Source organism: Panthera leo, chromosome A3 (genome assembly GCF_018350215.1).
Source record: "Panthera leo isolate Ple1 chromosome A3, P.leo_Ple1_pat1.1, whole genome shotgun sequence".
Lineage (NCBI taxonomy): Eukaryota > Metazoa > Chordata > Mammalia > Carnivora > Felidae > Panthera > Panthera leo.
Window position 1 is genome coordinate 3,658,982 of NC_056681.1, and position 22,034 is coordinate 3,681,015.

The window sequence follows — 22,034 nt, forward strand, 5'->3', positions numbered from 1 at the left end:
TGGGGGCCATGTAATACCGGCAGCAGGTCCCTAACCACAGCGGGAGGGGCCGGCGGGTGCGGTCAGGATGGCACCCGAGAGGGTTTAGCAGGACAGAGTAGACCTGACCGCATCGTATCTTGAGTTTCGAAACAGATAGAGAAGGAAAGTCCCCGGAATGCGCCGGAGCCCCCGGCGGGGGTGGGGCTGGGAAGCAAGTCAGGTAAATCGGCCTCACCAAGAAGGAAAAGAAAAGCAGAGAAACTGCTCAACAGAGTCTTTGTTCCTAGGATCTCAAAATCTAAAGACAGTCATAGAGCTGGCCCTGCACACCCTGGCCGAGGGGAGAAGAGAGCATCATCCAACCAGGGACGCTGCCCGCGACAGTGACCTGAGCCAGGCACGCAGGGTCTGTGATGTCCCGGCCCCGCCCCACCGCTTCCCGGCCTCCCTTTTGCTGCAGGCAGGGGTCAGCGTGAGGCTCCTGACCCGGCCTCAGATGTGCACTTCCGTCCCCCGAAAGGTGGAGCCCCTGGACGCCAAGGGGCTGAGAGCCAACGTTCCCTAAGTGCTTTCTATGCAGCAGACAGGACACGTCAATGACCACGATGAAGACAGTGAGAAAGATCCTGGGAAAGATGATCGAGTCCAATGAAGACAAAGCTGAAGGAGACCTTGACACTAACACTTGGTGACGTCCAGGCCGGGCCTTTACAAGCAGCCGCCCTCCAGCCTTGTGACCATAATCACTGTGCATTCAGTGCCCCCGTGGTGCAGGGACCCTCCTGGGGATCGGGCTAACGGCAGGGCTGCTTCTGGCAGGTAATGGAAATGGTCTGACATTGATGCTGGGGAACACACAACGCTATGAGCACACAAAAACCACTGAATTGCACACTTTGAAAGCATGCGTTGATCGGTACAGAGACTATAACTCAATAAACTGTTGAGACAAAAAGCCAACTCCCCATTCTCATGGAACTCTGTTTTTCCCTGGGTGCTTCCTCCCCACCAGGCACTCGTAAGCATTTTAGGGGTCCCATCTTACGGCATCCATTCTGTGGTCCCGCGAGACAGACTCCTCTGTAATCACCCCCATTTTACAGAAGAGCAAAGGGAGGTGCGTGTCAGGGGGGTGGCCGCCCGCGGTCACACAGCTGGAAAACAGGGCCGGGACAGGAACCAAGGAGTTCTGGCCACAGCTCATGCCTTCACATCACAAGGGGATGCTGCCCTCGATCGAGGTGAGCCGAGGGTCAGACCCCAGGTCTTTGAGTCGCTGCTCGTTGCAGAGGAAGTGAATTCCATAGACCATGCACGGGACATCGGTGGTTACACCTGTGGGTTTTGATGCTTCTGCCGTTGACAGCCAGTTTAGATCATGGTGCATTATTTCCCTACGCAGTCAAAAATCCCCTAATCTCAGGGGCGCCTGGGGGCCTCGGTCAGTTAAGTGTCCGACTTTGGCTCAGGTCATGATCTCATGGTTCACAAGTTCAAGCCCTGCGTCGGACCCTGTGCTGACAGCTCAGAGCCTAGAGCCTGGAGCCTGCTTTGGATTCTGTCTCCCTCGCTCTCGCTCCCTCTGCCCCTGCCCCATTCATGCTCTGTCTCTCTCTCTCTCTCAAAAATAAAGAAACATTAAAAAAATTTTCTTTGATCCTCTAATCTCAGAACAAGAATGAGCTTCTCATAAAACGAGCACATAAGGGACTTTATATCAGAGGCGCAAATAGGTGGCCCCCAGGCCAAATATGGCCGCAAATGTGTTTCATGGGGTCCATGCTTTCCCGTTTTTAGAATGTTGAAGAGACTCCCAACATTTAACGGAAGGAAATTTCGCATGAACATTTCCGGTTTCTCTTGAGAGATCCCACCGCACTGGTCTGGCGTTCCAGGGGGGACACGCACGCTTGGCTTGACAGCGGCTGCCCCCTCGGCAAGGACACACACTTCCCGCCCGCCACAGGTCCGGCCTGGCCCAAGTCCCTATGGAGCCCCTGGGATGTGACTTCTACTCCGTGAAATCAGCTGTGGAGACAGTCTGACTCCCCCTCTGGAGAGTCACAGGTTAAGGTGAGTCTTTGTCCTGCAGGGAAACTCCACTTCCTCCTGAAAATGCTCAGGAAGCTTTTGGAGCAGCCCTGCTGTCCACCAGCTTTCCGGTGACGGTGAGGGGGGACCTTGGGGTACTCCCACCGCAGGGCCTGAGGCCCTGCAGCCCAGGTGAGGCCCGGCCTGGCCAGCTGGCCACAGAGCAGCTGTGCAACGGGATGTGAGTCCCTGGCCAGGACACACCCCCAGGACAGAACCAAACTCCACGTTGAGGAACGCCCTCTGTGGACCCGAAGGTTCACACCACTCACAGATGTGCTTCGGAATATGTTGGTTATATATCAAGCCGGTGAAAGGAATCATTGCTTCAAGTTACCTGAAGACCCTACTACTTAAAGCAAATCATTCATTCAATACATATTTACTTTGTGGAATTGAATTTTACTGACTTGCATTCTATCCACGGAGCCGGGTCCACCTTGATGGCCATCCACCCAACCATCCATGTACCCAACCACCCATCCACCCCACCCATCCATCCATGTACCCAACCACCCATCCACCCCACCCAACCATCCATGTACCCAACCACCCATCCACCCCACCCATCCATCCATGTACCCAACCACCCATCCACCCCACCCATCCATCCATGTACCCAACCACCCATCCACCCCACCCATCCATCCATGTACCCAAACACCCATCCACCCCACCCATCCATCCATGTACCCAACCACCCATCCACCCCACCCATCCATCCATGTACCCAACCACCCATCCACCCCACCCATCCATCCATGTACCCAACCACCCATCCACCCCACCCATCCATCCATGTACCCAACCACCCATCCACCCCACCCATCCATCCATGTACCCAACCACCCATCCACCCCACCCATCCATCCATGTACCGAACCATCCATCCACCCCACCCATCCATCCATGTACCCAACCACCCATCCATCCCACCCATCCATCCATGTACCCAACCATCCATCCATCCCAACCATCCATCCATGTACCGAACCATCCATCCACCCCACCCATCCATTCCAAGCATCCATCATCTACCCACCCACATAACTATGCAACCACTTAACTGTCCAGCCATCTCTCCATCTCTCTGTCTACCCACCCACCCACGCAACTACGTGACTATCCAAATCCCTCGTCTAGCCATCCAGCTACCCATCCATTCAACAGCTGCCATCTGAGAGCCTGTTGTGTTCCAGGCACTATGGTAGGCACTGAGGTCAAGGCATCGAAGAAGTAGGGTCCTCCCTTCCCCTGCCTCGGTGGAGAATCATGAGCAATTCAGCGGTTCTGAACCAGGGATGGCTGGTGGGCATCTTTCAGGGTGCTGTGATGGGGCTACAGGCCGTGGGTGCTGAGGGACAGGACTCAGCTGGGCAGGCTAAGCTCAGGCCCTCACTCACTGACTACTAACAACTTTGAGCCTTGGTGTCCTCACATGCAAAATGCAGCTTGTGACATCTATCACCTGGGGATTGGCTGCCATGACGTCACAAGGTCCCAAACCCATGTGGACTGTGCCAGAGAGGCAGTGGCTACGAAAGTAAAATTCCAGAAATGTTTATAAACTTTAAACATAAGTGTTTATATTTTATGCATAAAGCTTTCATCAAATTTTAAACCCATGACCTCGAAGGTTAATCATCACGGGCATGATCCCCCCTTTTGCAAATTGGGGATTCACGGTGAAAAGGAAAGCCCATGATAGGTCCAAATTCATGCTCCACACCACAGCTGCATTTCTTTTCGAAGATGCCCAAGCTATTCATTTTTGGCTCGTGAGTTATCTTGGGCACACCCAAGATTCTATTCTATTCATCCCCTTTCTTCCCGCCATTCTCTGAAAACCCCTTTGGAAACCGACCCACCGGCAGCTTCTGGGACCGAGCCCATGAACGTGCTCTTGTGCATCAGGGAGCTGAGCTCACCCTGTGAGGAGTCTCACCAAGCAGTCAAGCTGGTGCCGGAGAGCATTCTGCGCTCTCGTCGTGGAAGGCTGCTGCCACTCAGGAGCGGTCCTCAAACCGACACCTCTCCTGGCTCTGAGTCCCAGGTCACCCCTGATGGGTCAGGAGAGCCCAGGCCCCACCCTCCTCGGCATCTGAGGATGACTGAAGCCTTCCCCCCGGCCCGTCTTATCCAAACAGAAACACTCGGCTCCTAATATGCCCAACCCCAAATCCCGAATTATTCAACAAGGGCCAAGCGCTGGAGCCCTGAAAGCACTTAGAACAAAGAAAAGGGGATTCCAAATCCTCTCTGTTTTCCTTTGATTGCTTTAAATGCTGCCCCGTTTCCAGGAGATGGAGAGGCTTATCAACCCTAGCACAGGGACTTGTTCTGTCCCTGGAGGCCACTGAAAAGCCACTGACCACTCGATCTCTGTGAAAGGAGCGTGAAGTCAGAGGGACGACAGCGTTGTAGGAAATGAACCGACATTAACAGGAAACACCCTGTGAAACACCACACCTGTCTCCCAGTGCCCTTGGTCCATCAGTTCAAAAACTGCCAGCAGAGGCCCCCACGTGGTCTGCACACTCCTTTTTTATTTATTTATTTTGAGAGAGAGAGAGAGAGAGAGAGAGAAGGAAAGAAGCAGAGGGAGAGGGAGAGAGAATCCCAAACAGGCTCCATGATATCAGCACAGAACCTGACGTGGGACTTGAACCCACGAACTGTGACATCATGACCTGAGCCGAAGTCGAGAGTAGGACACTCAACCGACTGAGTCACCCAGGCGCTCCAACCACACACCCCTTCCACAAGCCCCCCCCGCACTCACGGATTAACTGCAGCTAAATGTGAAAGGGACCACCCCCCCCCCCCCACTCTGCCCAAACCCAGACACAGAACCTCCCTCACACATCCCCCTTCCTCCTTCCTGTGTCCCCTCTCCCGGGGTAGAGCATCCCAACCCACCCGGCAGGTGAGCTCCTCAAGCTCTCGCCGCCTACCCCAGTCCTGTACCCCCCCAAGTCCAACCCCCCAGCCCCATCGCCCACATGACAGTGCCCACCTCCCCGGCCAGAGGCACTGCCCCATCCTGCTCCCCAGCCCCCCTCGTGTTAGCACAGTGGTCTTTCTCAAGACACCCCTCATCCCGCCACGCCCCTCCTTGTGATCCTTCAGGCATCCCTGTGCGCCACTTAGCACCAACTTATCGAGCGCCTACTGAATGCATCGGGGACACGTCAGTGACGAGACAGAATCCAGCGTCCTGTGGGAAGACGGACCCTGAAGAGGCAAACCAAGATAAGAGCTAATTTCGGGCAGCACTACAAGAAAAAACCACAGAACGATGTCTGGGGGAGTCGGGGGGGCGGGGGTGGTCACAGCAGGTGACCTCCCAGGAGGTGATAAGTTGGGGCCGGGAGGAGCAGAGGCAATCACGTGCGGATCGGGAGCACGGAAGGCCCACACCCGGCACTGCTGGGCCCTCTGGCCTTGCGCCCGTCATGCCCCGCACAGCCCCGCCCCACGTTGGCCACAGCCCCGCCCCATGCTCCCCACAGCCACGCCCATTCAGTATTTGGCACTTTTTTTTACTTCTGCTCGCAGCCTAGGACACGTGACACTCCTGCCCGCACGCTAACGGACACCTACCATCCTTCAGCTCTGCGCTGGGAACAAACCACGCTCTGACACCCTCACCCATCCCTGCCTCCTCCTCTCCCTCCCAGGCCCTGCGCCTCTGTGGCTGGTGTAGACATTTGCCTTTGAGTGTGTCTTTTCAAAAAAAAAATTTTTTTTTTACCTTTATTTATTTTTGATAGAGACAGAGCACAAGTGGGGGAGGGGCAGCGAGAGGGAGACACGGAATCTGAAACAGGCTCCAGGCTCCGAGCTGACAGCACGGAGCCCGATGCGGGGCTCAAACTCACAAACCCGGAGATCATGACCTGAGCCGAAGTCCGACACTTAACCGACTGAGCCACCCAGGCGCCCCAGACATAGTTAGGGCTCCCAGGCGGTTCTGCACGTCGCAGGAACCTGGCGTTTCTGTACCCGGGGGTGGGCGCCCCGCACATGTCCCAAAGCATTTGGTGTAGCTGGAAAGACAAGGCCTGTCCTCCTGCGGTCCCAACTTCCCCCTGTAAGTGATTTAAACCCTCACCTTCTAACCTCAGCAACCACGGATCAACTGCAAATTTTCTGAGAATTTGTAAGGACACAGCATAACTTATCATGAGGGCAACATACCCCGCTGGCCGTGGCCAGGCCCTGGTCTGGGGGCATGACGTCCGCACACATGCTCAGTGACGGCTGCAAGGTGGGACCGGGCGTGATGTTCTAAGGACCAATGCAGAGACACGTGCACAACGTCTCAGGCCACACGGGACACAGAGCCAAGTCCCAGGGCTGCTGACACTGGAGCAGGCCCACTCAGCCCGGCCGAGATGGCTGTTAACAGCTTCATTAGTACGACACCTACCAGAAGCTGGACCGTATCCCAAGTCATTAGCCTCCTACACTGTGTGCAAGATGAGGGCAAGACACCCTGGGATCGGGTGGGGGCAGGGGCTCTAGAACCTACCGTCTGGCTGCTCGCTAATCCTGAGACGCTGGGACACAGTGTGGCCTCTCCGGCCGTTTCCTCATCGGCAGAGCGGGGACAATAGGCTCTGCCTGGGACTGTGGTCAGGCTTAGAAAGCGGTCAGCTCAGCGCCCTACCAGCAGTCAGGGGCCAGTCTGTCCAGGATGCTGCTGCTGTGGTCATGACATCTGAAATTTACCAAAGGACACTTCTGTGGACGTGAGAATCACGGGCTTCAAGGGTTCAGGTGCAACAAAGAAACAAAGGCCCAGCAAGACCAGGCTCATCCCCGCCCTCCGCTGGCCCAGGGTGATTCTCCCCCCCGGCCAGCCTGAGCGAGGGCTCCTGTGGGCACCACGTCTGCGTGTCAGCACGTTCTGTCCCAGGACCTAACGCAGACCTGCGTCACCTGCATCTGGAGACCGGAGATTCTCCCGACTCAGCTGTCACACTATGCTCTGCAGGGAGGAGACCACACCTGTGGTGATGCCTTGTCCCCACGAGGCTTTGAATCACAGCAGGTGTGCAGACAATGGGCAAGTGTGAAGACAGCAACCAGGCTCTCAGGCCACATTCACTGGGGACACCCTGAATCCGTGTCCCCTGTGCAGATGTACGGTTAGGGCCCCCGGGCGGTGAGGGCAACGGGCCGGAGGTTTAACGACCTACCTAGGGCTGCACAGCCCAGTCCAACGCGGGCCAGCCTGACTGTGGGATCCTTGCCCCGGGGCAGGGCTGGATCCAGACCCCCACGTAGCAGTGGGTAACCCGACCCAAGTCACCAACATTTGCTCAGATCGGGCCGACCTCCTTGCCTTGATGTTCGTGACGTGTCGGAACAGTGTCGCCCAACCGAAGCAGCCGGGATGTCGGCTGGAGCTGCCCCGGTTGCTCACGTCTCGGCAACGGTCCCGAAAGCCAAGAGGCTGGGGAGACTTGGAAAGTCAACTGGCCCATCGTCTGCCATCACCCGCTCCCCAGGGGAGCAGAACCTGCTGAAGGTGACGGGTAACCATCACAGCATCCTTCTTCTCCTTCTTTAAACTCCCAGAAGTGGAGGGGCGCCTGGGTGGCTCAGTCGGTTGAGCGTCCGACTTTGGCTCAGGTCATGATCTCGCGGTCCGTGAGTTCGAGCCCCGTGTCGGGCTCTGGGCTGCCGGCTCAGAGGCTGGAGCCTGCTTCCGATTCTGTGTCTCCCTGTCTCTCTGCCCCTCCCCCGTTCATGATCTGTCTCTCTCTGTCTCAAAAATAAATAAACATTAAAAAAAAAAATTAAAAAAAAAAAAAAACTCCCAGAAGTGGAATGTTCGGTTACAACGGGCCAGCTATCACAGAGCTCTCCGCGAGCCCTGCTCAGTTATTTCTGGCCACACGGCTGCCAGTGGGGTGTGTGTGTGTGTAAATCACCACCTCACTAGGGCTGATAGCGTTCTATAGTTTCATTATTATTACTTCTATTAATACGGATAGTAAAAGGTACGATTTCAAAGCAGTATTATTTAAAAGTTTTATTGTCGGGGCGCCTGGGTGGCTCAGACGGTTGAGCCTCTGACTTCGGCTCAGGTCATGATCTCGCGGTTGACGAGTTTGAGCCCCACATCCAGCTCTGTGCTGACAGCTCGGAGCCTGGAGCCTGCTTCCGATTCTGTGTCTCACTCTCTCTCTGCCTCTCCCCTGGCCATGCTTTGTCTCTCTGTGTCTCAAAAATAAATATAAACATTTAAAAATTTTTTTTGGTTTTATTGTCATTTTAATTGAGGATGAAAGGCTCTTTGTTACTATGAATTTTTACATCTGCATTTCCTAGTGAAGCTGAGAGCTTCCCATGCATTTGTTTACAAGCTTTGCGCCCTTTCTCCTGAGCCCAGCGGTCCAGGCTTTTTCCCCCAGTCGGATCTGTTGGGATCCAGCTGACAAGTGGGCCTTATTCTGGAGTAATGACCTTGTCTAACTCAATGTTCTTTTCCTCCTCCTGCTCTTATGTTTCTTCTCTTCTTCCCATTTCTTGAAGTGTAGCTCATGAAAATAATCCATAAAGAGGAAGACATTGACGTGTGAAAATGAGCCTTGTAGTTTTACCTTAAAAGCAAAGATCCCAAGTCTGTGGATTGTTGGGAGGGAAGAGCGAAGCCGGCAGACTTATCTGGTCCTGGGATACGAGACACTATTAAAGATGAACATTTGTAGGGCGCCTGGGTGGCTCAGTCAGTTAAGCATCTGACTCTTGTTTCGGCTCAGGTCGTGATCTCGCAGTTCATGAGTTTGAGCCCCGCATCAGGCTCTGTGCTGTCAGCAAGGAGCCTGCTTGGGATTCTCTCTCCCCCACTCTCTCTACCCCTCTCCTGCTCACACATGCACATGCTCTCTCTCTCAAAATAAGTAAATTTTAAAAAATGAACATCTGAATACTGTGTCACAGTATGGAAACACTTCTGACACGACACTACATGGTAAAATCTCATATACCCTAAGAGGGCCTCCATAAAAAAATATTTTTTTTTACAGTATTGCCATGGGAACCTGCGCACTTGACTCTGAGAGTCCCGGCGGCCAAAGCAAAAAGGGAAACGCAACTGATTACAAAGTGTGCATTCTCCTTAAGATACCACCAGGCAGCTGTGGTGCAGAAACACAGCACAGTGTGATCCTGAAACCTCAGAGAACAGTCTTCCAAGAGTCCCGAGGCAGGGATACAGAGCATCGTCAGGCACCGGGGACACTTGGGGAGGAAGGGCCCGTTACAATACAGATTCCTACTCAGGAGGTCTGGAGCGGGGTCCAGGAATCTGTGTGCTCCCAAAGTCCCCTGGTGATCAGATGGGCACACTGACGTGACCAGGTGACCAGCTACCCGCCCACGTTTCCTGCTGTGCGCGCAGGGGCAGGTGACTGCGCTGTTCTGAGGCACTTCTCCTCATCTGAAAAATAGGACCATTAGGAGTAGCTACCCCCAGAGTCCCTGTGAGGCTTCGAGGAGATAATGTGTATGAAGCACTCAGCAGGAGGCTGGTACAGAAAAGACGCTGAATAACTAACAACCATATTAATAACCACGCTGCTCTGTCCCCATCTCGGAGGATGCCTGTGTCCCCATCTCGGAGGATCCTGGGCGACTGGATTCAAGTCGCCCAGGATGAGCTGGGTTCCCACGCTGCAGGTTGGGGGGGGGGGTGCACAGAGCGACGGGTCCTCAATCGGCAAATATTTATCAGTGCCCCGCTGCTATCATAACCCCCCGGCCCTGCAATGAAGCTTCAACTCTGCCCAAATGAGTGGCTTCCTTTCCAGAAATTAAAAGCCATTTTTTTCTTCCTGGTAAGTCCACAAAAAAGAAAGATTTCTGTGTTTTCCAAATTCTGTGTCCACAGAACTGAGACCCTGCACGGGGTCCCCACTGCCTGTGAGGCCTCAGTGGACAACAGGCACCAAGGCTGATACTCGGGTCCCATAAAGCCGTGCCAGCCTCCACCCCTGTCCTTAAAGGCCTCCAGCCAAGGGGGGCGCCTGGGGGGCTCAGTCAGTTAAGCCTCCAACTTCAGCGCAGGTCATGATCTCACAGTTCACGGGTTCAAGCCCCGTGTCGGGCTCTGTGCCGACAGCTGGGAGCCTGGAGCCTGCTTCAGATTCTGTCTCCCTCTCTCTCTACCCCTCCCCTGCTCATGCTCTGTCTCTCTCTCTCTCTCTCAAAAATAAATAAACATTAAAAACATTTAAAAAAACAAAACAGCATCCAGCGTCTTCCCTAAAATTCTGCAGGTTTCGAGGTGACCATGGTGGGTGGGGGCAGCTGTGCACGACTCTCTTTTTTTCCTGCGAACTTGTTTCCATGGAGGCTGAGTGGTGGCAGCCTGTTCCGGATGCAGAACGAAATGTACAAAGGGACACGACGAGGAGCATTTAACTCCCATGGTGGCATGCTAAGGACCAAGTCCCGAAGGACATCACTGAGCCTTAATCAGCTGCTCACAACACAGCCCCAGAGCGGAGAACCCCCACCCCCACCCCCACGGGACACTTAATAGAAAGTTCGTGCAGCACTCAGGCCCCTCTGTCTCCAGGAGGGTCACACGACAGTCACAAATGAGAACAAACGAGAACAACGATCGCATCATCATTAACAAGGATGCGGGGCTGCTCCCCGACCTGTAGAGGCTTCTATGGCCTCCACTCAAGCCTCAGTGCGGCCCACCGGGTGGCCTCCTCCTCTATGGAGGTGACAGGTGACAAACAACCCAGGTGTGTCCCAGCCAAGCTCCTGCCAGCAGCAGCTCTGTCTCCCTGAGCGCCTCCTGCCAGGGATACACTATTACGTTCTTTCAAGGACTAACCTAGAACCTCCCCAGGAGCCCCAGGGGTGCTGCCGCGGTCTCCATATGCAGGCAGGAGGGGACCCAGAGGCGGCCCTTGCCCTACTCCCACCGCTGTGACAGCGAGGCAGGGATCGAGCCCGCCTGGCCCCGGTTCCCCAAAGCCTATGTGCGGCTAAGGGGCCCTTTCTGGACACCTTCACTCACCCCCACTGCTCCGCACCAGGGGACACTTTGCATCATCTCTGTGCCCCCCCCCCCTCCTGGACACAGGCAGGAAGGACTGGGAGCCCAGAGGCCGGACGTGTTGGCCGGAGACCAGAACGCACGGTGATGGGAGCCAAGCCAACATTGGACCGTGCAAAGCCCGAAGCGGGTGAGGCAGCGCTCCGGCAGGAGGCCTCCCCTGAGCCCGGGTGTGGTTCCAGGGCGAGTCCCCTAACTTCTTGGAAAGGCTTAGTTTTCTCCTCTGTAAAGTGGAAAGAAGACCCATCCTTCCGGGTTCCTGCGAGACTGAATCAAAAGAGGGAAAGTAAGTGACACTTACTGCCCGGGGCCAGCACTTAAAACTGAAAGCGCGCGGGCGTCCTTAACCGTCGCTCCCCTTACACCGTGCGCACGACACTCTGCGCCTGTGGGCATCATGTCCAGAACACGCCTACTGTGTGACACACGAGGGCTGAGGGTCCTTAAATGTGGCGGAGTCACTGACAGGGTCACTCACAGAGGTGAGCTGGGCTCCCGTCTGGAGAGATGCCCCCCACCTCGCGGAGCCCCCACACCCGGCACCCGGCAGGTGCCTGTGCCAGGGAGCCGGGGACAGCGGCCACTTCACCCGCGACAGCCCTGGGAGCGCCCGGAAGAGAAACCATTAAAGGTCTGGAAATTAAAGAAAATAAAACAAAACAAAAACACCCATCGCGCTTCAGGCTGCTTCGGTGGAGGGCACGTTGCCATGGCAACCAGGGCTGAATTATTCAGCAAGCGATGGCGCAAAGACCCCGCAAGGAGGCAAAACAAAGACAAAGGGATCCAATTAAACCGTGTCTGTGGGGAGACAGCAGCTGACCCTCCTCCCGGATGCGGATGCGACTTCTCAGCTGCCTCCCTCTCTGGGTCCCGGGTTGCTTTTCTGTTTGTAAACCTGGTGACAAAAGTCACAGGTGCTCCTCCGTTCTAGTCCAAGGTTTAAGATGCGTGACAGACTCAGCGAGTAAGGGAGGAAACCCGGTCCGGGACATGTATTTCGGGTTCCTCGAAACTGGGGGCCTTCCAGGGCCTCAGGCTGGTTTCTGGCCCCCGCCTCCTCCCACCTCCCCTCCTGCACCCACAGGCAGGGGTGGGGTGGGGCGGGAGGGGGTGGCCTGGACTTCTCTTACACCAAGTGTCCTCGTGATGATTTTGTCCTGGTTTTGAACCACGTATATACCACCACTGTTTACTATTTTTCCTTTAGATCAATTCACATAATACTCTATTTTGAAAGAGAACCTGGTCTGTTTGTTACATAGAAAACCATTATCATTTGGCAGAACTAGAAGGCAGGTGCAAAAATAGTACAATAAGTGACTCCATTCTTGAGGCACCTGGGGGGCTGTCGGTCAAGCATTGACTTCGGCTCAGGTCACGATCTCGCGGTGTGTGAGTTCGAGCCCCGCGTCGGGCTCTGCGCTGACAGCTCAGAGCCTGGAGCCTGCTTCGGCTTCTGTGTCCCCCTCTCCCTCTGTCTCTCTCTCAAAAAAATAAATAAACATTTAAAAAAAAAGAGTAAGTTTATTCTGTACCTCTGGGTAGGGAGGGATTTTTTAAACATGACACAAACAGCAGAACCATAAAGTGTATCGGAGGTCGGCAAACTCTGTCCCACGGGCCGCTATCTACATTTGTAAATACAGTTTTCTCCTCGGCACAACGCCACACGCACTCATTCCACACGGGCTAAGCCCACGTTAGTGCTACAGTAGCACAGTCGTGTTGTTACAACAGACACTGTAGGGTCCACAAAGCGGGAAGCATTGACTTGCTGGCCCCTGACAGAAAAGCCCGCTGATGCCTAAGGAGTATGACTGGTAATCCAACGACCTTACAATGAAATACTTCTGCACACAGGGAAGTATGACCTAAATGAAAACACGAGCCCCAGAGAACGGCTGTGTAACTCACCAAACTGAGGAAGGAGTCGAAGCCACAATTTCCAAAGCAAACTCCTAAAATCATTAACACAAAGAAACCTGCAGGTGAAGTTCATGAAAAGAAGAAACAACCAAGGAGCCAACAAACACTGAAAACACGTCCAATCTCACCAGAAATAAGAGAAACAGAAGACCAACCCTCACGCAAGTGCACATCCCATCGAGGAAACCAGCAGCTACGCAAGCCAAGCTTGATTAATGAGCATGTTCCCTCGGCCACGGTGATCGGTTCAGTGATGAGCATGTGATCTAAACGTGTCCAGGGAGCCCCTTCCGTCCCTTTGGTCAAGGTGATCGCTTCAGGAATGGGCTCCCATATAGAGGTAAGCCTGGAGCTTCCTGGACCAGGATGTGGAGCAAAATAGCCAGAGAACGAAGCCACACGGAGCACAGCCAAGCCAAGAATCAGAAGCAGACCAACTCCTATCAATGCCGTAGGAGCATCTGGATCCAGCCATGCCTGCAGCATACTCAGGTACAGTAAGCCCCACAGGGCAGAGACTACCTCCGTCTTGTCTGCTGGGACACCTCACGCCCAGCAGCGTGTCGGGCACGTCACAGCCATTCGGCAAATACCTGCTGAGTGCATGACTGCGTGAACGTGGCCGGTGCACCAACAGAAAGGGGAAGGCCGCAAAGACGTGGCGGAGAGAGGGTCAAGACAGGCCATTCCAGGGGCACCTGGGTGGCTCAGCCGGTTAAGCAGCCAACTCTTCATTTCGGCCCAGGTGATGATCTCACGGTTTGTGAGATCGAGTGCTATGTTGGACTCCACGTTGACGGCTTGGAGCCTGCTCGGGATTCTCTCTCTTCCCCTCTCTCTGCCCCTCCTTTGCCCCCACCTTCTCCTCTCAAAATAAATACTGGGGGCGGGGGGGGGGGGGAAGATCATTCCAGCACACCTGCAGGAGACTTTATTCAGGACGCACACCCCCCTCCCTGTGGCTTCTCATTTGAGGCTCAGAACCACCCCCACCGCACCCCCTACCCAGGTGAAGAGTTAGGAAATCTCTTCTCCTTTATTTAAAAAAGAAAAAACATGTAACGAGAACACGGGACTCAAGGCTATCACTGATGAGGCTGAGGCCAGGGTGAGTGAAAGGAAACTGAAGGTCGTCAGGCACTCAGGGGGCCGCAGACCGAGAAGCCCCCTCAACGGTGCCTGCCGTTCGGGAAGCACAGACTGTCCCATTCACGTGAAACGTTGGAGCTAGACGTCCACGGCGGCCTGGGGTCAGTCAGTGCTGGGACTATAGCCCCGGCGCCCGGGAGCCGGACCCCAGCAGCCTGCGGCCCCACTGCGGGGCCGGGAGCCCGGCCCACAGGCACAGGCAGTCGGGGCTCCACTGAGGCAACGGCCATCAAAGTCCCCGGGTGGTGGCACCAAGTCCCCAAATCATCCCAGGACGTGGAGACTGTCCCCACTGCCTCCCTGGCCCACGGTCTGACATTTTTTCCACTGTACCAGCAGCTCCCCAGAGGGGTACAAGAACCTCCCTGCCTGCCGTGGGTGAGGTCTGGACACCCCACGGCCCGCCCACGGCGCCTGCAGCACAGCTGAGGCCAGGCATGGCGACACCCCACGTGGCCGTGGACGTGGCTGTGCCCGTGCCCTCAGGTTCCCCTCACTCAAGAGGCCTCTGGCACAGCATGGTGACTACAGCCGCGACCCCGAAAGGGGCCTTGCGACACCCAGGAGGAAAGGCCTCGGGGCCCCACAACCGGGCCCAAGCTGCACCTCGGACAACCGCTCACACCCGACACCTGCCGTCTCTCTCGGAAATGCTGGTCCAGACCCCTCTCCTCAGGGGGCCTCTGGGACAACCCCCGGCAGCAGGGGCAGACCTTGGTCTGGGGCCCTGTGTCCACAGGGGTCCCCTCCGCCGGTCCAGGCCTCCTCCCCGTCTGTGATAGCTGGACCCCTCCCGAGGGGTTCATGCATTTGCTTCCTAGGCTTCCCTCCCCGCTCCCTCCCGCGCGTGTTCCTCCGGCATCTGCCCCACACCAAGCAGGGGGACCAAGCACGGGGGCGGGGGGAGGGGGGGCGGTTCAGCCACACAGGAAGAGGTCTGAGGCCGTGGCTCTGCAGGAAGGCGCGAGCTGACAGGAGCGATCTCCGCTGCCCAGGGCCCCTCACACGAGTAAATTAAGTCCTTGACGCGTGACCCAGATGCAACGATAAGGGCTTGAGGGGCATCACAGCCTCATTCAATCCGCTAATATGGGCTCACACTGGTGGCTTGCCTCAGCCCACCCATACCAGGCAACTTGTTAGAATGTTCCGGTCTCGGGTCTGGACGGGGCTCACCAATCTGTTTTTTTTTTTTTAATTTTTTTTCATGTTTATTTATTTTTGACGGAGAGAGAGAGACAGCGTGCGAGCAGGGGAGGGGCAGAGAGAGAGGGAGACACAGAATCCGAACAGGCTCCAGGCTCCGAGCCGTCGGCACAGAGCCCGACGTGGGCCTGGAACCCAAAGACTGAGAGATCGTGACCTGAGCCGAAGTCGGACGCTCAACCGACTGAGCCCCCCAGGCGCCCCATCAATCTGTATTTTAAGAAGCTTCCCCGTGGGGTTCCTGAGCCCCAAGTAGCCACCAGACACCTTGAGAGCGGTCTGTGTCACAGACACCGTTGGCCACAAGGCTTAGAGATGACGCAGGAAGAGGCCCCAGCTCGCAGAGGTCAGCAGCCCAACCTGCCGAGGGGCAGGTGCTGTGTAACACGCCTTCCTTACGGGATCTCCCAGAAACAGACGATGACCTTGGAAGGTCAGCATCCCACCTTAAAGATGAGAAAAGACCCGGACAGGGGTAAGGTCACCCCGGACATCAGCGCAGAGTGGAATTTGAACCCAGGTCTGTGTGTGTGACTCCAAGTGTCTAGGACCCCAGCTTGGGGCCCCTGTGCCCTGCTGAGCCGGTCCCTCCTCTGCCATGGGCCTGGCAGCTGCTATCACCCCATTTTACAGGTGAGAAAACCGAGGCACAGAGAATCCTAGCACCTGGGGTCTGCACATTCCCCGCCCTCCCCCCTCGACAACATTCAGTGAGTGATTTCAGTGGAAGATGGGCTCAACAGGGCCCACGCTCCCTGGTGCAGAGCGGAACAAGGGCTGAGCCACCCAAAGAGCCCCGTGCCTCAGGCAGAGGAAAGACCCCCGGGGGGGAAGAAGTCCAAGTTGACCTTCAGATCAGTGCTTCTTGACCGGGACGATTCTGTCCCCCAGGGGACACTCGATAATGTCTCGAGGCATTTCTGGCTGTCACAGCTGGGTGGGTGGGAGCAAGATAGGAGTAACCCCTCCCCCCCACCGGGCGGAAGCCAGTGTTGCTGCTAAACGTCCTAGCCTGCCCAGGACACCCCACCACAAACTCACCCGGCCCCAAGTGTCAAGGCTACCGAGGCTGGAAGACGCTGAGGGTGGCCCACAGACCAGCGGCACTGGCGTCCCCTGGCGCTTGTCTAAACACAGACCCCCAGGGCCGCTGCAGACCTGCTTCATCGGAACCTGCATGTTCCCGTGGTCCCCGCAGGTGACCTGGGTGCAGGGGTCAGTGAGAAGCGCCCGTCAAGGGCAAATCGAGGGTGAGGCACGGGGACAGCGGGTCCACCATCGGGATGCCATCCCTTCCTGCTCTGCAGGACCAGTTTCTGAGGGTTAAAGGGGGAACGGGTAGGCTGAGGGAGTCCGGGACCCTGTCCCTCCAAGCCCAGCCCCGCCCAGGCCATACTCCAGAAGGTGCAGCAGGGAGGTCAGGGAGATGGCAACAGGTGTGTGCCCGAGCCCCGTTAATACGTCCTTTCTGACACCCGCACCCCCAATCCTGGGGCTACGATCCAGAAGGCTCGAAGGGCCTGATTCCCACAAAAGCCCTGTGGTTCATGTTCAGCTGCTCTGGGCCAGCTTCGTGGCAGGGGCCGCCGGTGAGAGCGGGACTGCCCCGTGTGCTCTGGCCCCTGGTTTTTGGGGAGCAACCTAGAAAGTCCTCCAATGCTGGGCCCACCACGCGGTCACAGCCTGTCCCCCTACTGGTAACAAAGCATCCTGTCCCAGGGCGCATCCCTGGACCCCGGCAGATCCCAGCCACAAAGACCCACAGCTCCACGCTGTCCGGGCCCATCACACAGCCAACCCTAGTGACCGCCCTAGGGGACGCCTGGGGGCTGTAAAGCAGAGGGCGCTCACTCGTGCTCTGGGTCACAGCCAGACAGCAGACGGGCTCAACTTGGTGCACGTACTGTCCCCCCAGTAGATTCCAGCTTTCCTTGCAAAACTTAGGCGATCTGGCAATACGGGATGCACATCCCTGCAGGAAGGTGGCCCGGTGGAGGCGAAAACAGAGCCTCTCCCCCAGGTCCGGGACGCCCACAAGGCATGTCCTGCCCACGCTGTCACAGCCCCTCCCAGCCGTGGCCCCTTCACTCCTTCAGGGGGCTCGCTTGCCCTCTACAGACCGGTGCTCTCTGCTGGGGGCGATGTGCCCCCCCCCCCCCCGCCAGGCAGGTGGAGATGTGCGGGGACAGTTCTGACTGTCACAGGAGGATGTCAGGCGTGAAGACAAGGACGGCCCCCAGGACAAAGGACTGTCCGGTCCCCAGCGTGGACGGTGGCGAGGTGAGAAGTCGCGGTCAGAGCCCCGTCTGGGAGCCCTGAGACGGCGCAGGGCAGGGAAGACAGGGCCTCAGCGGGGTGCGGGCTGCGAGGGGGCCCCCCCCTGCCCCCCGCCTCTGCCTGAGGCGACAAGCCACTACTTACTTGGAGAGTTTCATCTCAATCTGCTGTCGGATTTCCTGTCTCTCTTCGTCAGTCCTCCTGGGGAAAATGTTCCGGTCTTCCAATTCCTGCTTGCTGGGCCGATTCCGTAGCTTCACCGCCAAGAGCTCCTTCTTGCATTTTCTCGGCAGTGTTCCTGGGAGCCGCCGGAGGGACGGGAGGGAAGGGACAAGGACACAGGTATTAGTCGGGTGCTGGCCTGCCGACCTAGCCGCCCCCCTGCTGCTCGAAGGAGTCTGCACCAGGGCAACGGGGATGTGTCTGTCAGCTTGTGGCGCCTTCGGACGGGCACGGGGGCGATACCGGGAGAGAGTGATGTCACTGCCTGTGGGCCATGCGTTCCACGGGTGGGCGATCGATCACAGAGGACCTCCAGGGGCAGACCTGTTCCCCCAGGGTGACTATGAATGGCACTCAGGCTTCCTTCTGAGTCTGGGCCATAACCTACAGTTACTTCCCATGGCAGTCCCCTCCCCTCCCCTTTCCCCTCAGGGTCCACTCTCCCCGCTTCCCCAGTCCCGAGAGCAGCCTACCCCGGGGCCGTCGGAGCAGGTCTGCCCCCCACAGGCCACCCGGCTCTGCTGGACCGTCCACAGCCGGCCCTGTCCCCACAGCCAGCCTCCGTCCTTCTCAAAGGGGCCCGCGGGGACTCCAATCACCACGACACCACACCGTGAACTCCCCCTGGATCTGAGCTCTTCCCCGTCCGTCAATTTATCGTCTCCTTCACCAGACTTTGAGGTCAACAGCAGCGTGCCCTCCGCGGGCCCCGGAACAGCGCTGACGCAGCATGTTACCAACGAACACGGAGCAAAGGAAAGGATGGGCTGACTCCGGGTCCCCAGGCTGAGGCTGATCTTTATTTCCACACACGCCCGGGCTCAGCGAACATCCGGGTGCGAGTAAGATCTTAGAGGATGGGATGTCTAAATTAAGAGAAGTGGGCTCGGCGGTGTTCACAGGCAGAGAAGGATGGTATGCTGGGAAACGGTGATGTGCGGAGTCGGTGAGTTTCTGAATGAGACACCCCCCTGCCCCCCGCCCCTGGCAGGTAACTGCAGGTGGCAGTTCTGCAGCTTTACCAGGACATGGATTTCAATCCGGGGGTTCAGACCATCCCCCAACACCCCCTGGGTGGAGGCCAAGAAAAATGGCTCCCCGAGAAAGCCGACGCCTAGCGTCGAAGACGGGGGTACAAAGCCAGAAATGAGTCTCAGAACGTGACAGTTTCACAGAAGTTGGGGACAAAGTAAGACACAAAAATAGGGGGCTCCGCTGAGGTTTGAATTTCTAATATGAGCTTGTTTGCTATGCTTTATAGAGAAAGAGGAACATAATGGCTCCCCAAACCATTTCAGCGAGGGCTCTAGCCTGAATTTGTTTTAATAGCTTTATAAATGGCTAGAGTCCTACATTTACAGGATCACAAAGAGCCTGAAGGAGTCACGTGCATTTTTCGGTTAGTCTTTACTGTGTGTTCCAGGGGAAACTGACAGCTTTGGTGGCATTCACGAATTAAGGGCATCTCAAAGGTCTCGGGACAAATCCTTCATGAATGTCAAGGGTCTAATACGCGGCAAGAAGGGATTGCCATTTTCAGAGACCCAGAGTATGCTCAACTATGAAACCACACTGAGTGTGGTTTAATCTTTTAAGCTTTTGATAACGAAAGTCTTTTTAAGCCCATGGCAAATGTCTTGGGCTTATTACAAACTTTAATCGTATTTGTTCTTAACTGAGAAAAAGAACCTTCGTCAGAGATTTCCAGATGGAAATGAGAATTCGCTCCACATAAAGTCCCGGTGCCGGGAGCAAGCAAGCCGTTCTCCCAGCCTCTCTGGGCACGGTGCGGGCACACAGTAGGGACACGACGAAAACTTAGAGCCTGGTATCAGGTCTTCTCTAGCGTGTCAGGAGGTTACTAGGTTTTGTTACTGAGAAGTCAACAAAGGAAATTTCCAAATAGCTTCCAAATGAGGCTTTCCACGAATCCGGCCAGCACTCCCACCCAACCTTCAATTGGGTCAATTTGGGTTTTTTGTTGTTGTTTTAATGCTCATTTATTTACTTTTAGTATTTTTTTATTATTTATTTTGCGAAAGATACGGAGAGCAAGTGGGAGAAGGGCAAAGAGAGAAGGAGACAGAATCCCAAGCAGGCTCCGAGCTGTCAGCACAGAGCCCGACACGGGGCTTGAACCCACAAACTGTGAGATCATGACCTGAGCCAAAGTCGGACGCTTAACCAACTGGGCCACCCAGGCGCCCCTAACGTTTATTTATTTTGAGAGAGAGACAAAGACACAAAGAACACAAGCAGGGGAGGGGCAAAGAGAGAGGAAGAGAGAGAATCCCAAGCAGGCTCCACCCTGTCAGCACAGAGCCCCACGTGGGGCTCGATCCCACCAACCGTGAGATCGTGGCCTGAGGTGAAATCAAGAATCAGACACTCAACTGACTGGGCCACCCAGGCGCCCCCAGAATCGCTCTGAACGAGCACACATCCCAGAGCGGTCTGACTCGGAGAAGATGTGAGGCTGAGGACCCGAGGTCAGGAAACCTTTCTGTCCCGACCGTGGGAGGCAAGCAGTCCTCCCTCCCCAGATGCCCCCAGACGCACCGGTTTCCCTGTTTTGACACAGAAAAGTGGGACAAGCACAGAAAACCAGATACAAGGGTGCTCGCCCAGCGTCATTTATGAAAGCAAGAAATTAAATAAACCAAGATACCCAGGATGACACCTGTCAGATGATGGCACATCGTATGTACCATGAGCCTCCGCAGACCCATCGACAATGGTGGCAGGTAGGTCACTGAGTGCCAGAAAGGCATCCACGGGATGCTGCTGACGACAGCAGGGGTACGGATGTGTGTGTGCCATCCCCAGAAACGTGTCTGTAGATGTGTAGGTGCCGAAATTTTAAGTACATATGACATTATAATTGGCCCAGGGAGGTCAAGAATTCATCATTTTCTGTACTAATTTTGCTTTTTAGTATTGTGTGTTTTTTTATCATAATTTCCTTAAATGAAAATGAATAATTATTTAAAGAGAGAGAACACTGTTGAGCAACATTAGGAAAGATAGTAGAGAAACTCTCTCCTCCATAAAAGCAACAACTGGAAAAAATGGTCAGGGTCACCTTTTCCAGAACTCTGTACATAACCCACGGCCGCAGCCACACAGGGCAAGTTCATCCAAGAGGAGGAGGCTGAGTCTCTGTGAGAGGGTCTCACTCGGTCTACGGTAACATGCTCCTCCCCTCCAGCCCTGCGGTGGTCTTGAACTCTGAGAGTGTGCAGATCTCGGCGGAGACCGGCCGCCTGGCAGTCAGTGGAGGGAAAACACTCGTTTTCTCGCTCCCGGAGAACTGCCACCATCTGACTTGTCTGCTGGCTCCCCCAAAGTCCCCACGGGCAAGGCTGGCTTCTGGATGTGGTCAGAGCTCACCTGCCTCAAAATGTCTTTTCCCTGGGTGCATCTGTGGGAACCAACACTGTCTTTCCAAGGGCAAGACTCTCATCTACCTTCAGACCGGTCCTGCCTAACACCCTATGGAGTTATTGGCAAAAACTAAAATCAACGTAGAAGCCAAAAACTTAAGTAAATTAGAAGTCTGATGGTACCAGATCTAATTTGACTCTGGTGAACGTTGGGGGTGCCTTTCCAATGTGCAGCAGACAGGCGGGGCAGAGGAGGTAGGGTGGGGTGATGCTGCCTGTCCCCTGGTGCCACAGTGGCCGGGACAGCGCTGGGTGGCACTGCGAGGGCCCTGGCTCAGCAGGCAGGAGGCAGCCTTGCACGCACCTGCTCATGGGCACACCAGCAGGTATGGAACTGCCAACGTGCCCCAGGCCCCTGTCTCGTCAGCTCCTATTACCTACCCCAGTGGGGCAGAGGGTGCCTTTGGAGACCCAGAGGTGGTCGGCACTCCCTTCTTTGTGAAAGGCTCCCTTCCCTTTCCCCATAAGCCACCACTCCGGTCGGCTGTCCTCCCACCTTGATGGCCCCGCCTCAGTCTCCTTTGCTGGCTCCTTGACGTCTCCCCACCTCTACATGTCCGTGTGTCCCAGGACCCTCTGTCCACACCTGTTCCCCACATGACCTCCTCTGTCCCATGAGACACTAAGGCCCGACTGCTAACGGCTCG

The 22,034-nt window shown here is 55.9% G+C and overlaps 1 protein-coding gene across 1 annotated transcript in view; it reads right to left on the reverse strand.

Annotated features, from left to right (window-relative positions):
- Nucleotides 1-22,034, reverse strand: part of PHACTR3 (phosphatase and actin regulator 3) — a 101,994-nt gene that overhangs the window by 24,257 nt on the left and 55,703 nt on the right. The window contains exon 7 of the mRNA XM_042930519.1: nucleotides 17,867-18,020. Coding sequence (XP_042786453.1) covers nucleotides 17,867-18,020 — 154 coding nt within the window. The remainder of the gene's footprint in view (nucleotides 1-17,866; nucleotides 18,021-22,034) is intronic.